Below are 23,844 nucleotides of genomic sequence, written 5' to 3' on the forward strand. Positions count from 1 at the left end.
ACTTGTGGCCAACACTGAAAACAGCGTCAACATGGTACATAGTTGCCACATTTTTAATTCCATGTGATAACCTATGCAAATGAAGAATCACTGCTAAATTCTTCCTTGTGGTAGTGCGATTACCATCAGCTGTTCTATTCGGCCTAGCTTTTACTGTTTTTGCCACTTTTTCACAAGCTCTCGTGATAACCCAAGTCGGGTATCCTGCTTCTTGTAGTCTTGACACCTGTCTTGCAAAACTTTGTTGCATCATGTGGTGACATGATTTAAACAAAGAAGACTGAATGCATGCAACGCTGATACTGCTTTTGACCACTTTCGAGTGTTCAGATAAAAAGGCATTTGCTCTGTTCTGTTCGTTGTGAAATAAAGTTTTAGTTGCGAGTCAGCACCGTGGTCTGTTGTTTCTTCCGTTCGTCCTCGTTCTTTCGCGCGCTTTATTCATTCAAGATGGAATCACACCAACTTGCCCAGTTAAACGTTCTAATGCCCTTTGCAATGTTGCTGCTGAACTTCGTAAGCTGTCATGCCCTATGCCTATACTATGCCCACGGGGATAAACTTCGTAGTACCATTGCAACAATTTTCTGTTTATATCAGGTGCAATTCACATTTTAAAATATCGGTAAACATTTTAAAGAATATTCGCCATTATGAACAGTCGCTGTTTGATTCGAAGACGATATCAAATGCAACACAATTTGATTTGACATTTGAGTTTCAAATAATGACACACCCCTAGCAGCGAGTATAAATAACAATTTTCAAGGTGCATGTCCAAAATATGACCCCAATCATCAACGGGATGCCCAAGAGAAACAACCAACCAATGGTTAGGTATTGCTTGAGAACATTTCTGTGAGTTCTGAGGTAACGGGTAAAGGTCAAAACGAAGGTTAAAGTACTATTTCTTGAATTTCATGCCAAAGCCCCAGCAACAGTATGTCTGGATGCGCGACGTCATGGATTCGGAAGTCTAGAAACTTGAGAAGTTCAGAATGTTTTATTTTAGCAACAATAACAGCAGAAGTTGCCCCTTAAATGTGAAAGCGTAGCGATTCCAGCCAGAAAACGGCAGGCATTACCATTACCTGTATAAACAGCGCCTTCCTCACTGCCTACGATGAAGTTATTGCAGTCGCCCATGGGGAATGAGAGAGAGGTGACCGCAATGGCACGTGACTGCTTCTGCTGTGTCAGATCCAGTACGTCCTGGGCAAAAAGAAAGGCGAGTTTCGTTTAAGAGCAGCTGTGCACTTATACCCCATGTTGGTAAAGGCTTAGGCTAGGCAGGTTTCACACAATGGGTGTAACAGGTTCTTGCGAGCACAATCACTCGCAAGAGCACTAGTATAACGGAGCACTGGTTCTGGCTAACCGGTAAGCCGCAAGACAATTTTCAGCCAGGAGATGACACGCAGATGTCAAAATAGCTGTACACAGTTGACTGACCTGCGGCGCTGACAGCATGTCAAGGCTCCAGGTACAGAACTTGCCATCTGTAGATACGCTCACCAGGTTGTGTGCATTCTGTGTACCGACTACTTGGACACAGTAGACGGGGTGCTGCAAGAGCAAAGTCACAAGCAATGACTAAAATGTCACTGCCACAACACCATATTGAGACCAACGAGCAAAAAGAAAACAAGAAACAGTGGCAAAGCTTTAAACTTCATTCCACTCAGTTACACCATAAAGAGCAGTCGCCTGTTGAAAGCATAGCATAAATAGAAGGAGCAGGCAAGCATGACTCTTCTAGCTAAACCACTGGCTTGTGCCACATATTTTGCACAGAGCTAGCATTTTGTAGTGGGTTCAGTTTGATGGCACCAGAACCTGGGTAGTACATCAAATTATTCGCTACATCAAACAGTTGAAACATCCCCTTTCTTATCCCATGCAAAAGGACAGAATTGTACTATGCGTATATTAGACTCTTGTTCATCATAACATTGAATATGCATGTTGAACATTGTGCAATGTGATCGCTTCTTTCATTGGTAACGTTCATGCCAATGAAACGGCACAGGTTTTGTAATGCTGTTTCACAGTGCACTAAATCTGAAGGGCAGTGCCACTCACAATGGAGAAATAAGCAAGGTGAGCGTCTTAAAGTAAGGATGGCTTGTGTGAAAGGGATTTTATTTGTGGTCCATACTGATTAATTTGCTTTAGTAAGCTTTGCCGCAACAAAGACGTGTAATGTAAAAAATGCCAACAGCTGACAGAATTGCCATGCAATGCAGCATACTGCCTGTGGCTGAAAAGGAGACCACTATGATGCTTCACAAGTGGAAAGAGTCTCCTTGTTTTGTTAAGGGCCTTCCACAAGAAGGTGTGGATGAAAATGTAATAGCAAGCAGGTAAGCTTTCATGCCTTATAACTAAGCAACCTTGGGGAAACAAGTTGGCATATTTTTTCAGTTTTCACAACCTCAAGGAATGGCTTAAGGAGCACGGAGTTTTTGTATAAGCTTCAAACAAGCATATACTGTGTCTCAAATTATGGATACATCGAATTGTTTCATGACCACCTTCGGAGTTTGATATATCCAGGTTGGACTGTACAACTGTACATAATCTGCAGGCATTACTTGCTTACTTTGTCCACAACCAAAAGTGGATGATGTCACTGAAAAAAAAAAAATTAATTTTGCTGAATAAAACGAAGGCACCATGTGTTGGAGCTTCTGCAAACAGGTAGAGTTAATTGCAGTTGTGGCATATAGTGCCATCGCTCCAGTGAAACAGAACAGACACGCTTTTAAAGGTGCCACATCAATGCCAGCCTCAGATTTATTGTGGCAGAAACAGCTATGCAATGACCCCTCCGTCACATCAAAGCAACAAGAGCTGAACCAACTACAGAATGCTACCTTTGTACGAAACTTTTAACCATGAACAAGCCAGCCACTGAATAAGTTGTGTAGATCTGGCTACCCTAGTTATGCAATGTGCAGCACTGTATACAATGGAATATCGTTGAAGAAAACCTCGAGGGACTGGAAATACATTCCCATTAACAGGAGTTCTGTTTTGGTGCAGCACAATGAATTTAATGTATCAGCTAGTTGGTACCGTGGTATGGGGCACTGTTGACAGCTATCGGATAGACTAGGCTCTGCTCCTTGTGTTTATAAAAGACACACACCTATGCCACAGTTATTATTTCAATCGGTGGCCGAATAACACGCAGTTGTCCACGGAGAATCCTTGTCACTATTTATTGAAGGTGGCTATCGCGGTAGAGGACAGGTGTCGCAAGAATATAGTATTTCAGATTGTTCGTCTTTTGAGAAAAATCCTTCAGAGCTCACTTATGGTCGATTCCACGAAAGATAAAAAAAGGGTGTATATTTGATGTTTCCAATTTTCCTGATAATTTTGTATGTTGTGCACATATGACTGCACAGCACGAAATCGCAGTTCGTTTTCAAATAAAAATTTTTTTCAACACAGCAGAATTCGACAAGTGTCGCCGGTTGACGACGACCATTTTACGAAGAGTGCGTTTTCGTAAATTCGCAATCATGCTGGCAGCCACTGCAGCTATATATTACAAATATCTTTCTTTTTGGCGGAAGTAGAAGTAAAGAGGAAATAGCTCTTATCATTTCATGGAATTCTGAGCAAATTATGTATTTTTAAAAATTCACAAAAAACGCTGCGTTTTTGAAAATCAGTCAAATTTGGGACGCTATGGATAATTCTGTGAACACCTTAGCTTGTTCATATTTGCAGTATGAATAGGCCTTTATGTGAATAATGAACCTCTGCATTTGTATTTCTCTAATAATTTTCAAAGTAGTAAATTTTTCATGCTCGAAACACCAAAAAGAGAAAAGTGCTCCTCAATTCGAAAATCTATAATAAAAAAAACCCAACCTCAATTTTGTTTAAAGTCCCCCAAAACGTTCTCAAAGGACTGCAGAATGATATTATGAAAAAACATGTTGCATCATTTTTATTAGAACAAAAGTAGAAAATGTCAAACATTGTGTTTATAGAGCATGGTGGCTACTGCGTAAAGGACATCTCTAGTAACAAGACAATACAGTAACACGTCTTGTTTCTTCTCTAAGCTTCGCTAAACAGCAGTAATGATCTATGGTCGGAAATTGGGAACTGTTTTGTAAAGAATAAAAGATCGTTCCAATTAAATGCATTCGCGTGGTTTGCGACTTCACGCCAGTGTTAGACATCCATCAGTCCACAGTAGGCACTTTCAGTTGTAGCCTCCTTTTCTTTCATCTATTTCAGTTGAGTATAATTCATATCTTGAGTGCTAAAGAACGCATTCCCTCCATGCGTCTCTTATGATGTTGAGCTGTGCCAGAATTGAGAGATTCGTATAAAAGGCAAGGTCTCTTCATGAATGGAAATGAATTTCTGGTGAGCGGTCGCCAAGAGGTGTGGTTTTTGTTGGCCCAAATGGGTACGTTGTCAAACCTTATGTGATCAATGCAGAGTTTAAAAAGAATCGATTACGTGAAGATTGGTGGCAGCAGTTCTGGCCACGGACAAAACACGTTTTGTTTGCATTGCATCTGCTTTGTTTTGTATCTCCTTCTTTCTCTTGAAGCAGTGCTGGCAGATCTGGTCTCCCTCTTGAATTGAGCGCGCATCCTGCTTCATGACCCTCCGCAAAAGAGAGCCTCGATGCGATATCTTCTACATAACGAAAATTCCGCTGCAGCGGAATTTTCTTTTTGTGCACCATGAGGCAGTCCGTACAAAATCTCGGTCATGGCTATAACGCCTACCCATAGCCACCTTCAGAGCGTAGGACAGTGATCGCACCAAAGTGAAGCCCAATTTGGATGCTTAACTTCTATCTCAGGTGGTGTTTGGCTGACTGGCACAGCCGTGCTCGTTGCTGTCGTCTGCTCAGGCGGGCGTCTATCGCGCCACCCTTTGCACCTGCCCGTCTAACGCATGCTACTCCGTTTACACGAAGGCGTGTAGCGCGGGCCACAAGGAGGTTCTATAGAACCTCTGGAGTGGCAGTCCCGGCCGCCGCCAACGGGAGCAAGTGAAGCCGCCGGCGGCCATGTAGCTAGAGGAAAAACACGGCCCGACCGCCATAGACGGCAATGGAATACGCGCGGCGAGCGCGTTGGTTTGCAGTCCCACAATCAAAAAATGAGATGGAAACTGCTTTAAACCCACGAACAGTTGCCTCTTCTCGTTTATGAAACAAATTATGTCATACTATTACGTGAGTGAGTGAGTGAATAGCTTTAATAAGTTCCTGCAGGTTTCCGGGCTGGGTTCCCGCCTAGGAGTCGGCCGAGAGACCGTGTCTCTCAGCAGCTTCCTTGGCCTGCTGGATCGCCCAGAGTTGATTGTCTAGTCCTGAGCTGAGCTATTACGTCAGCTGCAGACTTTCAGAATAATCTGTTGTCGAAGGGGTGCTTCGTATATCGAGCGCGCTGTAATTACATATGTGTTACTAGGAACTGGGTTTTTGTGTTGTAACGGCGTCAGTGTTCAAGGGGTAACCACAAGCTAACGTGGAACGCACTTATTCTCTTTACATAAGCACACATCAATCACGCGAACATTTGGCCAGAAGGAGGATTCGCAAGCATTAACCTACGTGGGCGACGTGTGCCATCACGGCAAGCGCAGCGCGCACAGCCTCGAAACGAGGTAGCTCTCGCCCTCTCAGACTAGACGCATAAAAAAGTAAAGCAGCCGCGTCCTTCGGTGTTTCGATTTCGGTTTGGTCGGATTTCAAAAGAGTTACATCTTGCTTTTGCCGCAATTTTTTCTTTTCGTAACTATTTGTGTTGAAGCTACGTCAAGGAGGTAGAAACTAACAGGCTTTTGTAGATGCGCTGGGAAAGCAGGAAAAATTGTAGGTACAAATTGTAGGTGCCAGGCCGTCGATCTGCCCCGTTCTGTCGAAGCAGCATTCTGCGAAGTGAATAGAGCAGAGGTGGTTGGTTGGTTGGTTGTTCCTTGGCAACCTGGCGCAACCCACCGCGGGGTATCGGCCATGAAACGGGCGGCACCTTATTTTAGAGATAAAATTGTTTTACATGGAGCAGAGGTGGTCAGAGCTGGTCGAGCTGGTAACCGTCCTTAGCTCTCTAACCACTTCTTCGACCGGCACGTTCCCAGGTAGAACGCTGCGCGCAGTCTTTTGGAAACATGTAACACGGATAATCACGTCATGGAATGTTGCGTTTGCCAATTCCTCGATAAACATCCATCAAATTCGATATCCATGCACCGGATAAATATGCATGCACGCCGTCAGTCTTGACTTGCAAGAAAACACCAGAAAGCTCGGAATTCTAAGGGCGTTCTGACTTCCTACTCGTACCAATATTGCTCGGTATACGTCCAGCTAGACTGCACCCACTTCGTGTATACACTTAAAAGTCACGTACAACGTCGTGTCAGCGAACATTTAAAGCGTAAAATTTTCGTCGCTACAACTGCACGCATGTATTACATGTATGCGCACCTTTCAAATTGTTTCCAGTTTAACAGCATGCACGAAAAACAGACAATCGTCAGCGAACTAAGTGAGGACACTTACACGTGAAAAGTGATCCCAGGCGTCTTCTTATTGCGATTTGTGCAGCCATAAGCGACGCACGAAGTCGCCATGGCCTCGTAAAATGTTTAACTGCTTTACAAAAGCATGCCACCGTCCCCAAAGACAACTGCGACGGCGGGGCAACGGAGCGCACTCCGTCGTCTGCTTCCGAGTTTTTCCTTTTGCAATATGGCGGCGACCGGCTTCACTTACGGGGGCGCCACCTCCACTCCAGAAGAAATAGTATATAACCTCCTTGGCGGGCCACTCGATCCGCCACACGATCCGCACGGTGCGGATCCAGAGACCGGGCGGGAGAGCGACGAGCGGTGAAAAATGTATCGTGTAACCAAAGCAATCGACACCCCAGCTTTTTCTCGTGCAGAGCGACAAAGCCTGGCAAACTATGTGTGGCTGTTGTGCTTAGGTTGCACTGCGGGACTCGCCGTTCACCACTGCCGCCATTTGCGATTTCTCACATTCTTACAATGCATGATTGACTCAGCTACACAAATTTCACGTTTAGCTTCATTGCTTTTATATAAGCGCATTTACTAAAAAAAATTATCCAGAGGAATGAAAATGTCCGTGCTGCCCGTCGACGAGGAATGTAAGTGGTGTCGCAAATGCATTTAATTGGAACGATCTTTTTTTTCTTCACAAAACAGTTCCCACTTTCCCACAATAGATCATTACTGCTGTTTAGCGAAGCTCAGAGAAGAAAAAAGACGTGTTACTGCATTTTCTTGTTACTAGAGATGTCCTTTACGCAGTTGCCACCACGCTCTGGAAACACAATGCTTGACATTTTCTGCTTTTTCTCTAATAAAAATGATGCAACATGTTTTTTGATAATATCATTCTGCAGTCCTTTGAGAACGTTTTGGGGGACTTTGAACAAAATTGAGGTTGGGGTTTTTTTTATTATAGATTTTCGAATTGAGGAGCACTTTTCTTTTTTTGGTGTTTCGAGCATGAAAAATTTACTACTTTGAAAATTATTAGAGAAATACAAATGCAGAGGTTCATTATTTACATAAAGGCCTATTCATACTGCAAATATGAACAAGCTAAGGTGTTCACAGAATTAGCCATAGCGTCCCAAGTTTGACTGATTTTCAAAAATGCAGCGTTTTTCGTGAATTTTTAAAAATGCATAATTTGCTCAGAATTCCATGAAATGATAAGAGCTATTTCCTCTTTACTTCTACTTCCACCAAAAAGAAAGATATTTGTAATATATAGCTTCAGTGGCTGCCAGCATGATTGTGAATTTACGAAAACGCACTCTTCGTAAAATGGTCGTCGTCAACCGGCGACACTTGTCGAATTTTGCTGTGTTGAAAAAATTTTTTATTTGAAAACAATCTGCGATTTCGTGCTGTGCAGTCATATGTGCACAACATTCAAAATTATCAGGAAAATCGGAAACATCAAATATACACTGTTTTTTGATCTTTCGTGGAATCGACCTTATGTGGTTCCATTTACAGAAAGTTAAAAAGAATTCGGTTGCGATTAACAATAGTTTTTCTTTATTGTTATCCAGATACAAAACCAACCAATCAAAAGAGTGTTGTTCAGCTTAAAGGGGTCACGAAGCACCCCTTGGGCTTGTTGAAAAAACACATCCTGCGGAAAGGTGACACGGCTATGAACTGCTCAGCCAAATATTGCAGTTGCGCGTGCCACGTAAAGGCGGCAAGTGGAGCGCGAAGTTGCAGTTTTCTCATGCGCCCTCTTTTCAAACAGAGGCCAGTTCTCACTCTCGTCGGTGGGCGGAGCGCCTGCTGGTTGACATCGCATATCTGCTTCTCCGCGTCGCAAAAGACACAGCATCCTCAATGGCCGATAGCCAACATAAATCGAGAGCGGCGTTCAGATCAGATGCGCTTCTTGCCACGGGGTGCCGCCACTTGCCGGCACCGCGTTCCTCAGTGTGCTAACTTCGCGTGGTAGCCACACTCACGCAAGCGAATCACAGCGGGAGAGCGATTGCGTTTCACGACGCGCGCTGAGGTAACTTCTTTCCCCCATGCCACCCCTCCCTGTGTAGCTTCCAGCGCGCTCGCTGGGATGAGAAAAGAGAGAAAGTGCTGAGAGCGTGCGCCAAACCCCCCTAACTCCACTCGTTCTTGACAGATTCGAGAAATTTTTGCGGCAATCGATTCGGGAGGCAGTTAACTCCGATACTGAGGCCATTTTGGAAAAGTGGTTCATGACCCCTTTAAGCAATTTCTGTTTAATGAGATTATACTGTACATCAAAACTGCATTTATTTTCATTTATTAGTAGTAGTTGTAGATCCCAATTAGGGAGTCACAATTCGGGAATTAAAAAAGGAAAGAAAGAAAGACTCCAATAATTCAGTTCACAAGAAAACATTTCTAGAGCATATTTATAAATTCTAAGATTGTAGAAGTAAACTTGACATACAACAAATAAATTTGACAACTGTGTCGCACTGTGTTGCACAGGAATTTATCATGCATTTAGAGTATTTGGTATGCACATTTGGTTCCCTTTGACAACATATTAATTTGACTTTTACATACTTGTTGACAACCTTCCTCAATCCATCTCTGCCTTTATAATACTGTGTGCCTCGTGATCATTGCAAATTATGCAAGTTGTTGCATTTGTGCAAATTGAATTGAAAGAAGTACAAGTGCTAAACTGAATAGAAGGAAAGGGAGAGTTAGGTTGCTGCCATCTGGCACAAAAGCTGCCATCGTTTTCATAAATTGGTATTCAATACAATAGACATTTGGTAAACAGAAATCTCTTAAAGGGAACAGTGGCTTAAAACGGAACAACTTCCTCTAATATGATTGGTTTCGTACTTGAATTCTGCACTCTGGTTGATCTCTTGGGAAACGGAACTCCTGATAAAGGGACATGTTTTCCTGGTCCCATCAGGTTCCGTATGACGAGTCTACTGTACTTGTGGTTCACTAAAATTCGGTCCTTCAATAAATTCCTCGAGCTATGGTGCTTCTTGCACAGCAAGCTGGTATTAGCTTGCTGATGAGGTGCACTACTGCCTATCAGAGGATGATGTTCCGGTAGGCAATCCTTACTGTGTGCGCAGCGGCTGAAAGAGGGCTCCGTTGGACAGGTGTTCGCCGGCTATTCCGATTGTCCCAAAGTGCGATCTGGCCAGAGTAGGTGCCTCCAATGATGAGGTTTGGGTGGAACTTGGCGAAGCATGCCGACACCACTGCTGACTGCAAAGTGGACAGATGCGGAAGTACAGCTGCCATTAACCAGAGCAGCAAAGATGCATGTCCTACTAGCTTAAAATTGAAAAGGCTTCCACATGAATTGACAGGAAGGCGCATTAAGCTAGCCAATTCACATCACCAAACCAGATATCTAACACACACCACCACAAAAAAAAAAAAAAAAAAAAAGAGGTGTTTGAGGTGCATTCGGTTTATGATGGAAGCTGTACGTTGCTTTTAATAGAACCTGAAACACTTATTTTGTGTGGGTAAAATATCCCACGGAATAAAATGCCATTTCAAGGGCCAAATGCATGAGTACGTAAGCGATATTTTGATGTGTGGCAAAATGGAGGACCATTTAAAAAGGCAGATTGACTGATTGATGGATTTTGATGCCTCAAAGAACCACAGCGGCTGTGAGAAACATCGAGTTGAAAGCCTTTCTGATCATTTAAGGGGGGACACTGCTCTTAAATTTTTTTCTTTATTTCTTGATCAATTTTGATGAAACTTGGCGAATTTACGTATATTTAGGTGTTGATTTCAAATATGCAATTACTTTTCTTGTATATTGTGTAGTTTTTAAAATACAAAATATTTTATGTGCCTTTTGGGGAGCAAGACTTTTTCTGAACCGAGTTAGTTACAAAGTAAATCAGTATATCACAATAATCTGCAACCAGAACTGTGTGCAGTGCAACAAAAATGGATGTTCTAAACCCATTAGAACAAAAGTTATGGTATGTTGAACGTTCACGAGTGAAATTCTAGCTTGAAAATGACTCACTCATGAATGTTCAACATAGCATAACTTTTGTTCAAATGGGTTTAGGACATCCATTTTTGTTGCACTGCACACAGTTCCGATTGCAGATTATTGTGATATGCTTATTTACTTTGTAACACAGTCAGTTTAGAAATAATCTTGCTCCCCAAAAGGCACATAAAATATTTTGTATTTTAAAAACTACACACCATAACAGAAAAATAATTGCATATTTGAAATTAACACACAAATATACGTAAACTCGGGAAGTTTCATCAATATCGATCAAGAAATAAAAAACTTTTTTTCAAGTGCCCTGTCCCCCCTTAAAATTTAAACCAGTTGGGTGTCCTTAAAGGGACACTAAAGAGAAAAATGATTTTTCTTGTATTAGTAAATTAACCTTCCACAATACCAAAAGCAAAACTGTCGCAGTGAGAAGACTGTTCGTAGGCAACAAAACATGGAAAAAGAAAATGCAGATGGCAACATCACCTTGAAGTTCCCACAAGAACTCGCTGTGATGTCATACATTTTGATCGCGTCTATACGAGAGCTTACATTGTCCTTAGCTGTAAAAATGCAGTACATTGTCCTATAAGGGAGCCATAGACTTAACATGCCAAGCTTCAGGAAATTTCGTTGAGCCAATGTGGTCAAAATACAAAGAAGAACCTTTAAAATCCATGACGCCACACTGACATTCATTTGCAGAGATTTTTGCGTGAAATTTAAAAACGTAATTTTGACCTTCGTTTCCTCTTCTATTAACTTATGATGGTGAAATTAATGACAGACCAGTTTTCAAACAATAATTTATCTAAACTGATTCATTGTTTCGTATTGGTGTCACAAGCATACCAAGCTTGCATACCAAGCAATTATCATACCAAGCAATAAAAACACAGCCACTGCTACTGGAAGTTGAACCTTGACTGAACTATAATACTATATATATATATATATATATATATATATATATATATATATATATATATATATATATATATATATATATTGCTGCTTACAAAAAAACAAGCAAAGAGGCAGTGTGTAAAGGGGCAGCATACAGACAAGAAGTTGTTAATGTGGCACATACACACCTGACAGTGGAAGATGTATTCAGGTGTGGTTTTCTTGAATTTCATGTTCCATACGAGGCAGACACCATCAGGGTCATTTGGAGAATCGTAGTTGTTTCCATATGACGCTACCAGAAGCTCCGGAAACTGCAGAGTATTAAATCTACGTTATCACATGATAAATGACTTCGATAAACCTTTAATGCTTTACAAAAGCTTGAGCCCTTGCAGCATCATTAGAAAAAGTGTTGGTTATTCACTGTCCCTGAAAGGCCAACTCCGGCGATTTTTTGGCCATGTCAAAGTAATGGTGCTTTTATATTCCTGAGACGCTCCTGTCACGGGTCCGACAGCAGAAACACTCGGCAAATTGGAGAATAATTTTAAATAAGCAAAAAAGCGCAACACCAAAACCGAAACCCAACCGAGCATACTGTCTTCGCGTGACGTATAAGTGGTTACAAAACCGGAAATCATGCAAGGCATGCCGGTCCCACCAGCGCGTAGTATGAAAGCTGCGAAGAGCAGACGCTCATTTGAAAGGTGACTCCGTCGAAAATCTTGTGTGTGACTGACCGTGTCACGTGCACAAGCTGAGCTGTCGGAAAATGACAGCTGCGATTCCGACGCATTTGGAGGCCAACTGTAATGGTCATTCCTCTTCGATGAAGTGGAACACACCTGTTTAGCTCTTTGCTTGCCTAGTTGCACATTCTACCGCCAGATGGCACCACCTGTCCAGGGAGCTCAAGTCTGTGCGGCCGTGATTGGGTAAAATGCTATCGCCGAGAAGTTCGCGGACTAACTAAAGCTTCTTAATATTGCTATGGAAAGAGTGCATAAGTTTGGCAATAGCGGCGTTCAACATCGCGTTGGTACGGCCGAAGGAATTTAATGTAAGCCAAGTATGAGCCACCTTTCGCACCATTAGGTTACGTTGTTTCGCACGATGCGCAGCTCACCGTATACCGATAGGCCCGGTCACGGTGCACCCTGTATATGCTACGGGAAGTGTTTCCGTGGTGTTCACGCATGTGCAGTCTTTAGCCGGTACGGTATTACCGTACTTTCCGTGCGGTAAACCGGCATTGCTAGCTAAAACACTCTAATATAGAGACGCAGGGTAATCGTTAGGTGCGAGTGTATCGTGACTGCCAACGGGGAATCGTGTGCAGCCCACAACGCAACACCACTTGCCACCCATCGCACGCATTACCACAAGAAACTTAAATTCACACGCCCAGCCAACGAAGCGCTCGCCAAACACTCGCGATTGTTGCCTTGCGGATAGCAGACGCTCTAGGGGCCCCTCGGTTCCGTCACGCACCCAATGTTGCCAATAATTTTGGGAAGCGAGGTGGGGAGAGTCGGGGCAATCAATAAAATTCATTTGCAATGAATCTGCGTATGTCTCCAGCTTGTAATTTGGCATATGTAACGGGAACGTGAAAAGGAACGTACCCAGCGAATTTTATTGAGATCCATGGACCTCGAAAAATCACCGGAGTTGGCCTTGAAGGATGCCATGACACACGAGTGCACTCACGGCAACAAACACAGAGGGAAAGTACTCATCTTGAGGTCATAGTGAGGTCATTCTATGGTAACTTGGAAAAACGTGCAGGGCCTCTTTAAATTGTATTTACCGATTTTCACATTTAATTCTTTTATAAACATCTATTAAAAATACATCATAAAAAATTATGTAGTATTCATACTTTACACATTCTTCAGTAGCAAAAAGATCTTCCTTCCTCATAATTTCAAGTATTATTGCAATTTTGAGATACATTAAATGAATATAGAAAACAACACAGTAGGCAGGTAACTTTATTGGACATTTATGTTAAAAATTTTAGGAGTGTGATTGTGCAGCTCAATATTAATTTTTTTGGTTACAATTCAAAGTAGGGTGATTCCACGAGAGATCGAACATGCCTGTCCGGTCGATATTTTTGTTTTGCCTGGGTTTTTTATATGTTATGTGGGCACATTCAAAGTGCGCAGAACCGAAAATTTTATTTCCATGAAACGCTCCCAGCGCGCCAAAAAAATATTTGAAGGTGGCGGCGCGGGCCTCCTGTTTTTGCTTGCTGCAATGTTTTCGGATTTCACGGCCGAATTTAACGCGAACTATAAATGATGTGTGGAAAATTTTTTTGCTGGTTTTAATACGCATTACTGTGAATTACATCCATGCTTTTTTTATGCCGTCCTCAAAAAGAAGAAAATGTGAAAAAATGGCAAACACGGCCAAAATCAAAAAAGGATCCTAAGTTTGAGGCACCTTGGCGCCTTTGCTGTTTCAAACAGAAACTTGAAAACAATGTCAACTATAGAAAAGAGCCTTTGCAACATTTATACGGAAGATCATTTTCCTACAGGCAGCGCAAAAAAAGCAAAAATAGTTAAAGAAGCGAATTTTTTCAAAAAAGTACATTTTCAAAAAATAAAATAAAAGAACTCCGGTCTCAATTTTGACGACAATTTTTTATCGAAGAGCGCTTATGTCAGTGAACACACGGTTTTAATATCATGTCCTCATTTGCTTTGTTTACGAGATATAACTGGTCAAAATGACCCTTGCTGTGTGTGCTCACTTCAGTGCGACTGATGGTTGTTATTAGCTTGCATTGTGCGTAAATCTCAGTTTTAATTATTCTGCTGCAGCAAAACCTTACTCTGGTGGCTTTTCATCAAGAAAAATGTGTTCTCATATTTTATTTGTGTCTAGCGTGTGCAAAAGCGGGCTGCTGCCGCCCTTTAAATGGCTAACGTGTAAACAGTTTGCAGCCTACAAACTCGCCGAAAATCATCAGAGGAAAGATGGGCGCGCCTGTTCAAGATATCAATCGCTTCTTCTTCCCAAAGAAATGCCTGGTCTACCTCATCGCGGTTAGGTGTAGACAGGTTTTCCTTGAGGAGCGTAAAGCAATGCAAGCAGACTTCGCAGGTGTTGCGAAGATCCTCAGCCTATGACAGTAGCTTCTGGAGGTAGGCAACAACAAAAAGAGCAAAGAAAGAAAATTTGTGCAACGAAAATGTTTTCCTCAGCAATCTTCTTCTTGTGAACGCGTAAATAATCGGCACAGAATAACAGGACGTAGCCATGGGCCGCGGGCATCGCGTGTAGTGAACAGCTAGACCTAGAGCAAGTCGAAACGTTTATACTGAACGGCGCTGCACAAATTATCTCACATCTGCGCAGCTGTCATGAATGCGTTTCCAGAACTGCTCAAGGTTTAAAATTTTATGACTAAGGGTGTCTAAGCGCTTTGGGCTGTAGTAATTAATTTGTAGGCCACACTCATTGTCAAAACTAAGGGTAATGTCCGTCTGGCGCCACCAATGACCTCTGCTGTCCTCGACGTGGGAAAGCACTTTAGTAAAGTGGCAATAAAACATCATCAATTGGGCAGCTTCGGCCCCTCATGGCTTAATCATGCTGCACCGCACGTTTTCTGGCTGTTGAAATGCTGAGGTAAAGGTCGAGATGATACAGGAAGACATTATCTGCGACGCCGAAAACATGTGACAGCGTTAAGTGAAATAAACGGCTCGGAAATGATTGAGCTAACTTTTTACAAATGTTGTTTAGGCACAGTGTGCGTCGAATGGGGAAGATGGTTAGAGCATACAATGCACGTAATGGAAGGGAAGCAAGCAGGCAGTGAGAAAACAACTGCATAACAGCGCGCCTGCTGATCGTGGCATTTAGTTACAGATTAAGTTGGCCTTCGCTGCATACAGATGCTTTATTCTGTGTGCAAGGAGAGTTTTGACGAAGTGACCTAAACCATGTGTTCGCGGTGTCTCGCGTGCTTTTGATTAGCGAATACTGGCGGGGTAAGTTGAGGTTATAAGCTGCAAACTGTGTACGCGTTAGGCCTTTAGAGAGCGGCAGCAGCCCACCCTCGCGCACGCTAGACACAATTAAAGGACCCCTGACACCAAAATTGAAACCTCGAGATGTTTTTGTTGTTTGACTTTCCTGTATACGGGGACACATCTGACTGATTATTAGTGACGAACGTTGCCTTTAAGATACCTTAATTTGGTTTTAAAAGTAAGCATGAGTGCTCATTTGAGTTGGCTGCACCTCGCGACATCCTGGTATGACATAGAGGCCCTGACGAGTAAAGCAAGTATTGTGGACGTCACGGAAGGTTTGCCGGGTGCACGTGCACAATACGGCGAGGCCTATTGTTCCGCACCCCTTTCGCTTTGTTATCCGGCTGCTCTTGAGGTAGTTTTCACACGCGCTTAACAGGTTTAACCCATACCGAGGCACCCACATACTTTCAATCTCTACCGCGCGCGGGGCCCCGATTTGAAAACCGCGCTTTCAATGTCACCACAGCTTGAGTGCACGTAGTCTCTGACGCTCCCACGCATGGGGTGCTAGTTTTTTGTGGTTTTTAGGCGGGCGTTTTGAAGTGACGCTAAAACGGTCACAATTAGCTACGCTAGAATTAGTTATACGATACGCTAGAGCATTTACGATTCAACTTAGGGATTACCAGACACAAAGCTACAAATTACAGCAAAAAAGTCACCAACAAAAATTTTGCTGTCAGGGGCCCTTTAAAGCTTGAGAATACATTTTTCTTGACGACAAGACACCAGAGCAAAGTTTTACTGCAGGAAAATAATTAAAATTAGATTTGCGTGCAATGCAAGCTGATGACAACTATCAATCGCACTGAAGTGAGCACACACAGCAAGGGTAATTTTGGCCCCTTAAATGTCATGAACAAAGCAAATGAGGAAATACATATTAACACGGTGTTTTCACTGACATAAGCGTTCATCGATAAAAAAATGTCGTCAAAATTGAGGCCTGAGCTTTTTTTTTTTTTTGAAAATGTACTTTTTTGAAAAAAAATTCGCTTCTTTAACTATTTTCTTCTTATTTTGCGCTGCCTGTAGGAAAACGATCTTCCGCATAAATGTTGCAAAGGCTCCTTGAAATACTTGTCACTTTTTTGAAGTTTCTGTGTGAAATAGGAAAGGCGCCAAGGTGCATCAAACTTAGCGAACTTTGTTGATTTGGGCAGGGGTTTGCCTTTTTTTTTTCACATTTCTTTTCCTTTTGAGGACGGCATAATAAAGCATGGACACAGTAATGCGTAATAAAACCAACAAAAAAATTTTCAACGCATCATTTATAGTTCGCGTTAAATTCGGCCGTGAAATCCGAAAACATTGCAGTGAACAAAAACAGGAGGTCCGCGCTGCCACATTCAAATATTTTTTTTTTGCACGCTGGGAGCGTTTCTTGGAAATATAATTTTCGGTTCCGTGCACTTTGAATGTGCCCAAATAACACATAAAAAACCCAGGCAAAACAAAAATATCGACCGGACAGGCATGCTCGATCTCTCGTGGAATTACCCTTTAGAGGGCGGCAGCAGCCCATTTTCGCACACGTTAAAAGCAAATAAAATCTGAGAACACATTTTTCTTGACGAAAAGCCACCAGAGCAAGGTTTTGCTGCAGCAGAATAATTAAAACCGAGATTTACGCACAATGCAAGCTGATAACAACCATCAGTCGCACTGAAGTGAGCACACACAGCAAGGGTCATTTTGGCCCGTTATATTTCGTGAACAAAGCAAATGAGGACATATGATATTAAAACCGCGTGTTCACTGACATAAGCGCTCTTCGATAAAAAATTGTCGTTAAACTTGAGACCGGAGTTTTTTATTTTATTTTTTGAAAATGTACTTTTGAAAAACGCGCTAATTTAACTATTTTTTTCTTTTTTCGCGCTGCCTGTAGGAAAATGACCTTCCGTATAAATGTTGCAAAGGCTCTTTTCTATATTTGACATTGTTTTCAAGTTTCTGTTTGTAATAGCAAAGGCGCCAAGGCGCCTCAAACTTAGGACCCTTTTTTGTTTTCGGCCGCGTTTGCCATTTTTTCACATTTTCTTCTTTTTGAGGACGGCATAAAAAAAAGCATGGATGTAATTCACAGTAATGCGTATTAAAACCAGCAAAAAAATTTTCCACACATCATTTATAGTTTGCGTTAAATTCGGCCGTGAAATCCGAAAACATTGCAGCGAGCAAAAACAGGAGGCCCGCACCGCCACCTTCAAATATTTTTTTGTCGCGCCGGGAGCGTTTCATGGAAATAAAATTTTTGGTTCCGTGCACTTTGAATGTGCCCACATAACATATAAAAAACCCAGGCAAAACAAAAATTGCGACCGGACAGGCATGTTCGATCTCGTGGAATCACCCAGTAATGCTACACAGATAAAGAACTGTGCAAAAACACGGAATGCAAGAAAGGATGCACACACCCGCCACGGTGCTCTAGAGGTTATGGTGCTCGACTGCTGACCTGCAGGTCCCGGAATCGAATCTCGGTTGCGGCGGCCACATTTTTGGCCCGTGTATTAAGATTTAGTAGGTGCGTGTTAAAGAGCCCCATGTGGTCAAAACTTCTGGAGCTCACAATGGAGGGAAACAGCGCGAAAGAGGAAACACCAGGCAGAGAAGGACACATACAACAGCGCTGTTGTATGTGCCCTTCTTATGTGGTGTTTAGTCTTTCGTGCTGTTTCCCTCCAATATGTCGTACCAACTTGCCTCTGGACCTCTCCACTGCAGTGCCTCTCATAATCACACTGTGGTTTTGGGACGTTAAACCTTAACAATTATTATTATTAGAAAGGATGCACAGAGACAGTGCTGACTCGCAACTAATTTATTCCTCCGAATGCTATGATTTTTATGGCATGCATCAGGCTGAAAAGAAACAGACGAACAGCTGATTACAAAATTTGCATTGACAAAGACAGATGTCAAGAGGGTTGCCGAATGAGATAGATGAAGAGTGCTGGGTGCGGGGTCTAAAACCTTAAAAGTGAAGCACCTTCGTGATATACAAGGCGAATACCTCACAGAAAATTTTAACGCGGTAGCGTAAACGGGATTGTGTCACAGAAATTCCAGTGTCAGCGTCATTGGTTGTGAGTGAAAAATCAGCGTTGTCCGTGAGCGAAAATTTGAGATAGATGCAATAAGAAAGAACGATAAAAAAAATCTTCGGTTCGAATGTGAATCGAAGCCACGACTTCTGCATGGCAAGCAGGTGTTCTACGACAGAGCCATGCCAATGCTCGAATTGCTTGTGTAGAAGTGCAGAATAACACCAGGTGTCAAAACATGTGAACTGCGCAACGAATGGTTGTTTTAAAGGCCCACCAATTACAAAGCACACAGGCATAATTAATTATCATTATCAACGACAGCATCAACAACGTATGCAGCTGCGAAGGTGGGCGTGTTGCCTTACGGCTGCATAGTGGGTACCTCACCAACTCGCAAAAAGAAGAATTATGATGTAGCGGGCACTCTGCAACTGTACTTGCGGTAGGCATTTTATGATACTTTGAAAAGACCAATTTACAGACGTGTATTTCCTAGCAGCACGGTTTAGGTGTCCACCGAGAGGTGAAGCCAGGTAGCAATTGAGAAGGCGATGCGAACAGGGTCCCGTCATGCTATCGCGTTCTACTCTTGGACACGAAGATCAAGCGTCCTCCATGTTTTCAAAAAATGTTCCGACTTTTCGCACTGTTTCTTCTTGTCTTAGTATGAACCAACTTGCCCAAGCACCTGTTTCAGCTAATGCTGCACCCTACACAAAAATATGTTGACTAAACTGATAAGTGCAGTCTGTAAATTTAGCATAGCTACGCAATCTAAATAATTAACTGCAGTGACAGTATACTGTGAATGTTTACTGAGGTAAATCCAAGATATGCAAAATGTTCTGTAGCAGTTTTAAATGTACCAACTGATATCATATTTAAAAATACATTACAGCAAATACAAAGCGAACACATGACGAATGGACAAGATAGTTTGCTTTAGGCACTGACAAAGGATTTATGTTTCTGTCCAGCAACCCATTTAGGAGAGTCACCATGGAGAGGGAGTACCTGTGAAGACCAGTCAAAACTGGTGACAATCCTGTTCTTGGACCACCGGTCATCTGCGAACACCCTGTTCATGGACAGCTTGATGCCGCTCTTGTCATCACTGGGAAAACAGAGGAGCAGTGCCGTCGAGATTTGAAATGCAACATGCACCATACAAGCTACAGCCATAACCACAAAGGATTGGTACTGAAAAGCATACTCCTTATTGAAATGCACCCACACTCCATAAACGACAGTAAAGGTTGGCAGAACATGGAAGATGGACAAGGAAGAGTACACGACAGGCTTCCACAAACCTTAGGCCAGATCTTAGACAACTTTCTCAAGGTTTTTTTTGGTTAGCATGAACAGTAGTTCTAAAGAGGAAGTGAAATGATAAGGTCATTTTTACACAAACATACACACATACAAAGTCATGTAAATGCACAAAAGCCTGTCCCAAGGTATCTGGAAAGATGTTTCAGGTAGTTCGCATAATGCACCTCAAGTACAAGTTCACATGAACACATTGATAAGCTTGCAGTAATCATCTCGCTATTGCTTTCTGAGAAGAAATGCACAGTTGGCACTACATGACATAGAAATGTATGCACTGAAATCGTGCAGAAAACTGCTTTGAGAATTGTTCATATAATTAAAGGTTTAGCTCATCAATAAGTACTCATTTCCTTTCCTGTTTGTAAGTCTGGAAAATGCCACTTTAAAAGGTTAAGTTATAACAGGGTGTTTGATATTGCAGAAATAAACTACCTCAAACAACCAGACAGACTGTTTGGTGCAAACCTGCATTCACAACACACAAGTACAGTTAGAAGGTGAATTCCTTGCAAGACTGGTCGCAAGGTATGAAAAAGGTGATGTGATCCCATGGTGTAAGCTTGCTGTCATGGTGGATGAGTGCTCTGCTACACAATACAATCTTTTTGCAGGAACACACTGGGGCAATTTTCATTCGATCTGACCTGCAGCCATATTAGACGAAGGCTTTACAACAGTGTTAAAGTTAAACATTGTTTGAGAACGATGCGTTGGTTACTAAACACCTCAGCATGGTTAGAATGAACCATAATGTGTTTCAGCACTCTTTTTTTTGCCTTATTTAGTAGCGTTACAGGGGCTACAACCTTCACAACAAAATCCGCACATCTAATATAATTCATTCCAGGTAAATCATGCAGCGTATTGAAGACGCATGATTGTATGCGAGCTAATTAAAATGTCAAGTATCTTCCAGAACTGCACATTTTCCTCGCTTCTGCAGGGCTGTAGGGACCTCCAACCCTTAAGACCCAAAAAGTAAGGTTGCTACACACGCGCTGCAATGCAGTACTAAACAAGTTCAGTGCAGCAGAGAAGCCCACCTGTCCTGCTCTTCTGTGGTGCCACTGTAGTCGATGCAGATGTCCACATTCTCATACAGTGCTCGTTCAATGACACGTGCAGAGCGGGACAGGAAGCTGCGGAAGTCGTCGCTCAGAAGGATCTGCAGCCTTTCTTCCTCGCTCAGTTCACGAGGCACTGTAAGCAAAGGCAGCACACCTCTCAGCATTTCGTGAAGCTGTATGCAGAACTGTACACACTAAGACAGCACATATAAATCCAAAGCATAAACAAAAATATTGATGTCTAAAATGTGTCGCATACACTTCAAGGTACCTCAGATGAAACCTTCTCTGCAAATTAGAATAATATGTACAGAATGTTTTATAGAAAGGAGGTGGAAGCCATTTTCTATAAGCCTTAAATCAAGTGGAACAGGCAACTCCACATGGGATGGTACACATAACTGTGACAGTTGTGTGTTTCATTTAATGGGTGTTATTTTCGCACTGTTGGGGAAAAAAAAGCATCGTCTATAAAAGATAACTGTCCATTGCTGCATAAAATGCTGTTAATACCTTGCTCAGGGATCCTACGTGGCTACATGGCCTACATACACAGATCCTACATGGCTCCCCATTTCTTTCCAAACATTTTCACTCTACTAGCCACGGGTTTGCACTGTGCAAAGGAGTTGGAAACTGTGGTCTGGACATCAGCTGTCAAGGTTTAAGGTTCCAGTGCTAGGCGAGAACTTCCACGGCTAAGAGGCTCACACACCTTTAGGCTTGTCCTGTTCTGCAGCTGCCCTGTGTCCATCAGTGGCTCCCTCGGCAGGTGTCTGGGCGGGCCGTACAGGCTCGATGTGGGGCAGACCTGTCACCTTGTGCTGGTGTGGCTCATGCAGAGGTAGCGCCCCCTCCACCACTGCTCCCAGCGAGGAGCCGTCTTCTTCCGCTAGGACGTCCCCAAAAGTCAACACTGCCCGTGAACAAGCACAGCCCAAGTTCAGACTCCCAAGTGTTGCCTCCCTGAGCTGCGCTACCATGCACTGACCTTCCTAGAGCCGTATTTTTAACTGGTACAATGCAGCATCAAATGTCATGCACCAGTGCAGCAATTAGAATTTGTTGACACTGTATTGTTTCTTCCCTCACATTAAGTGCATACAGTACAAGTTTGACACAAGAAAATATCCCATCTTGGTGCTCCTACACAGGGGTTGCTTGACCCATAGAGTCTTTTACAGTTGATATATTTTATCTTACAATTAATATCGATGCTAGAGTACTGTTGTGTGCATGGGAATGCTAGGAATGGGAGGTTTAAGGAGGCACATTTCTTGCAAGAGCCAGGGCCTTTGAATCTGGTGACTACTGTTCCATCACAGTGGATCAGCGAACACAGTGCCTAAAATACAGTTTTTCTCTTGTTGTAAATGTCAAAATTATTGTTTACTTACACGTAAGGAATCACATAGGTGTGTTCATGTATCACATGCAAACTGTTCTAGAGGGCTGCTTATTTTAGAGAAAAGACAAGCAGTCCATGCATCGTGTGCATTAGTTTTAACTGTGAATGTGCATGACATACGAGACCAAAATGAAAATTCTCCCAAATATTTCCTTTTAAGAAAGCTTTCCTAGTGCAGCTGTGAACACATTTGAGGCTAAGGTACATTTAACAACACCCTGGCCCTGCACCTTACTACATCATTCCCATGGTGTCACTGAGAGTGCGATCACAAGAACATTTCACCTTGACAATTATTTTAAATGAGCAGTATAAACTATCAAAGAAATTTAGGCAGGGCTGTAAATGTTAGGTTGTTTAACTTGTCTATTCGCAGCCTTTAATTAACTCAGCCTTTTAATCACTACCTTAGTTGGTATCACTCTGTTTTAACCATCAATTAAAACAGCATGTTAGCAGGCAAAATGACTAGCTGGCGGTCAGCCAATATATAATGTGCCACACAATCTCCAAAATCTCCCATGACAGGTCACTCCACCAATTCTCAACGTTCTGGTTACTGTGCCTTTTCTGCCAAGAGGAGTTTTTTTACTTTCATTATCAAAATGTCTGTTCTTCCTAGCTTTTTGTAATGCACCCATTGATACATCAAGCAAAATTTTGTATGGAGACTGCCATCTGTATTTGCACTTTCTGAAGCTAGGCGTCTTATGCAGTCCAAAGTTTCATTGCAATGGTCTTTAAGAAGCTTGCATAGACAGTGGTACCATGAGTTTCTTAACTATTGTGATGAGAAATCGTTAACAGGGAATGTCACTGGAATCAGTGCTTTGACAAGTGGACTTGTCTTTGTCAACATAGCAACTCTCAGCAAATGGTTGCTCCAGTGAAATCCCCTGTTCACAAATTTCTCATCACTTCATGCACCCACCTTCTCCTGAATGTCTGTCTTTTTGGATTTCTTGATACCATTATAACACACTGTATGTTATGCTAAACCACGATCACTGCAAGTGGTATATCCAAAAGTTGTTGTATGACAGTAGTATACCTCACAATATTAATGTTAAACCAATGGTATGAAAGGCTTCCAGCTCTTACTGCTAATAAAATTATCACTTTTAATGGCTATTAACATAAAGCTTATTCAAGAGGCCTGCTATGGCACCAAAACTGAGTAGCCTCTAGCATGCACATTTGACACCATCGAGAACAGCATGATAGCATCTGTCTTATGCCAGATATGCATCATCGTGAATTTAGAAAGGCATTGAATGACATTTCAAATGCCGACACAGTTGCTGATCTGTAATAATAATTGAAGGCAACATGAATGCCTAACAATGTGAAAGGACACACATACACAGCTTCATTTGTACTTTGTTTAAGAAGCAATGCTTTCTGAACTGCTGGTACACTCTTACGCAGTGCCGAAAGGAGGATTTCCTTTGTATAGCCCTGAAGA

General features: G+C 42.4%; 1 protein-coding gene across 26 annotated transcripts in view; it reads right to left on the reverse strand.

The window, feature by feature from the left end:
* LOC119393224 (cytoplasmic dynein 1 intermediate chain 2) overlaps positions 1 to 23,844 on the reverse strand; it is a 59,972-nt gene that overhangs the window by 6,354 nt on the left and 29,774 nt on the right. For 16 of the 26 annotated variants that reach the window (XM_037660080.2, XM_049416146.1, XM_037660095.2 and 13 more), the window contains 7 exons: positions 21,687 to 21,887; positions 20,948 to 21,104; positions 19,587 to 19,686; positions 11,647 to 11,772; positions 9,631 to 9,777; positions 1,453 to 1,566; positions 1,092 to 1,212 (listed from right to left, as the gene is read on the reverse strand). In XM_037660080.2, coding sequence (XP_037516008.1) covers positions 1,092 to 1,212; positions 1,453 to 1,566; positions 9,631 to 9,777; positions 11,647 to 11,772; positions 19,587 to 19,686; positions 20,948 to 21,104; positions 21,687 to 21,887 — 966 coding nt within the window. The remainder of the gene's footprint in view (positions 1 to 1,091; positions 1,213 to 1,452; positions 1,567 to 9,630; positions 9,778 to 11,646; positions 11,773 to 19,586; positions 19,687 to 20,947; positions 21,105 to 21,686; positions 21,888 to 23,844) is intronic. The other 10 variants (XM_037660092.2, XM_049416149.1, XM_049416147.1 and 7 more) reach the window with 1 other exon arrangement.

The sequence above is a fragment of the Rhipicephalus sanguineus genome, chromosome 5, assembly GCF_013339695.2.
Source record: "Rhipicephalus sanguineus isolate Rsan-2018 chromosome 5, BIME_Rsan_1.4, whole genome shotgun sequence".
Lineage (NCBI taxonomy): Eukaryota > Metazoa > Arthropoda > Arachnida > Ixodida > Ixodidae > Rhipicephalus > Rhipicephalus sanguineus.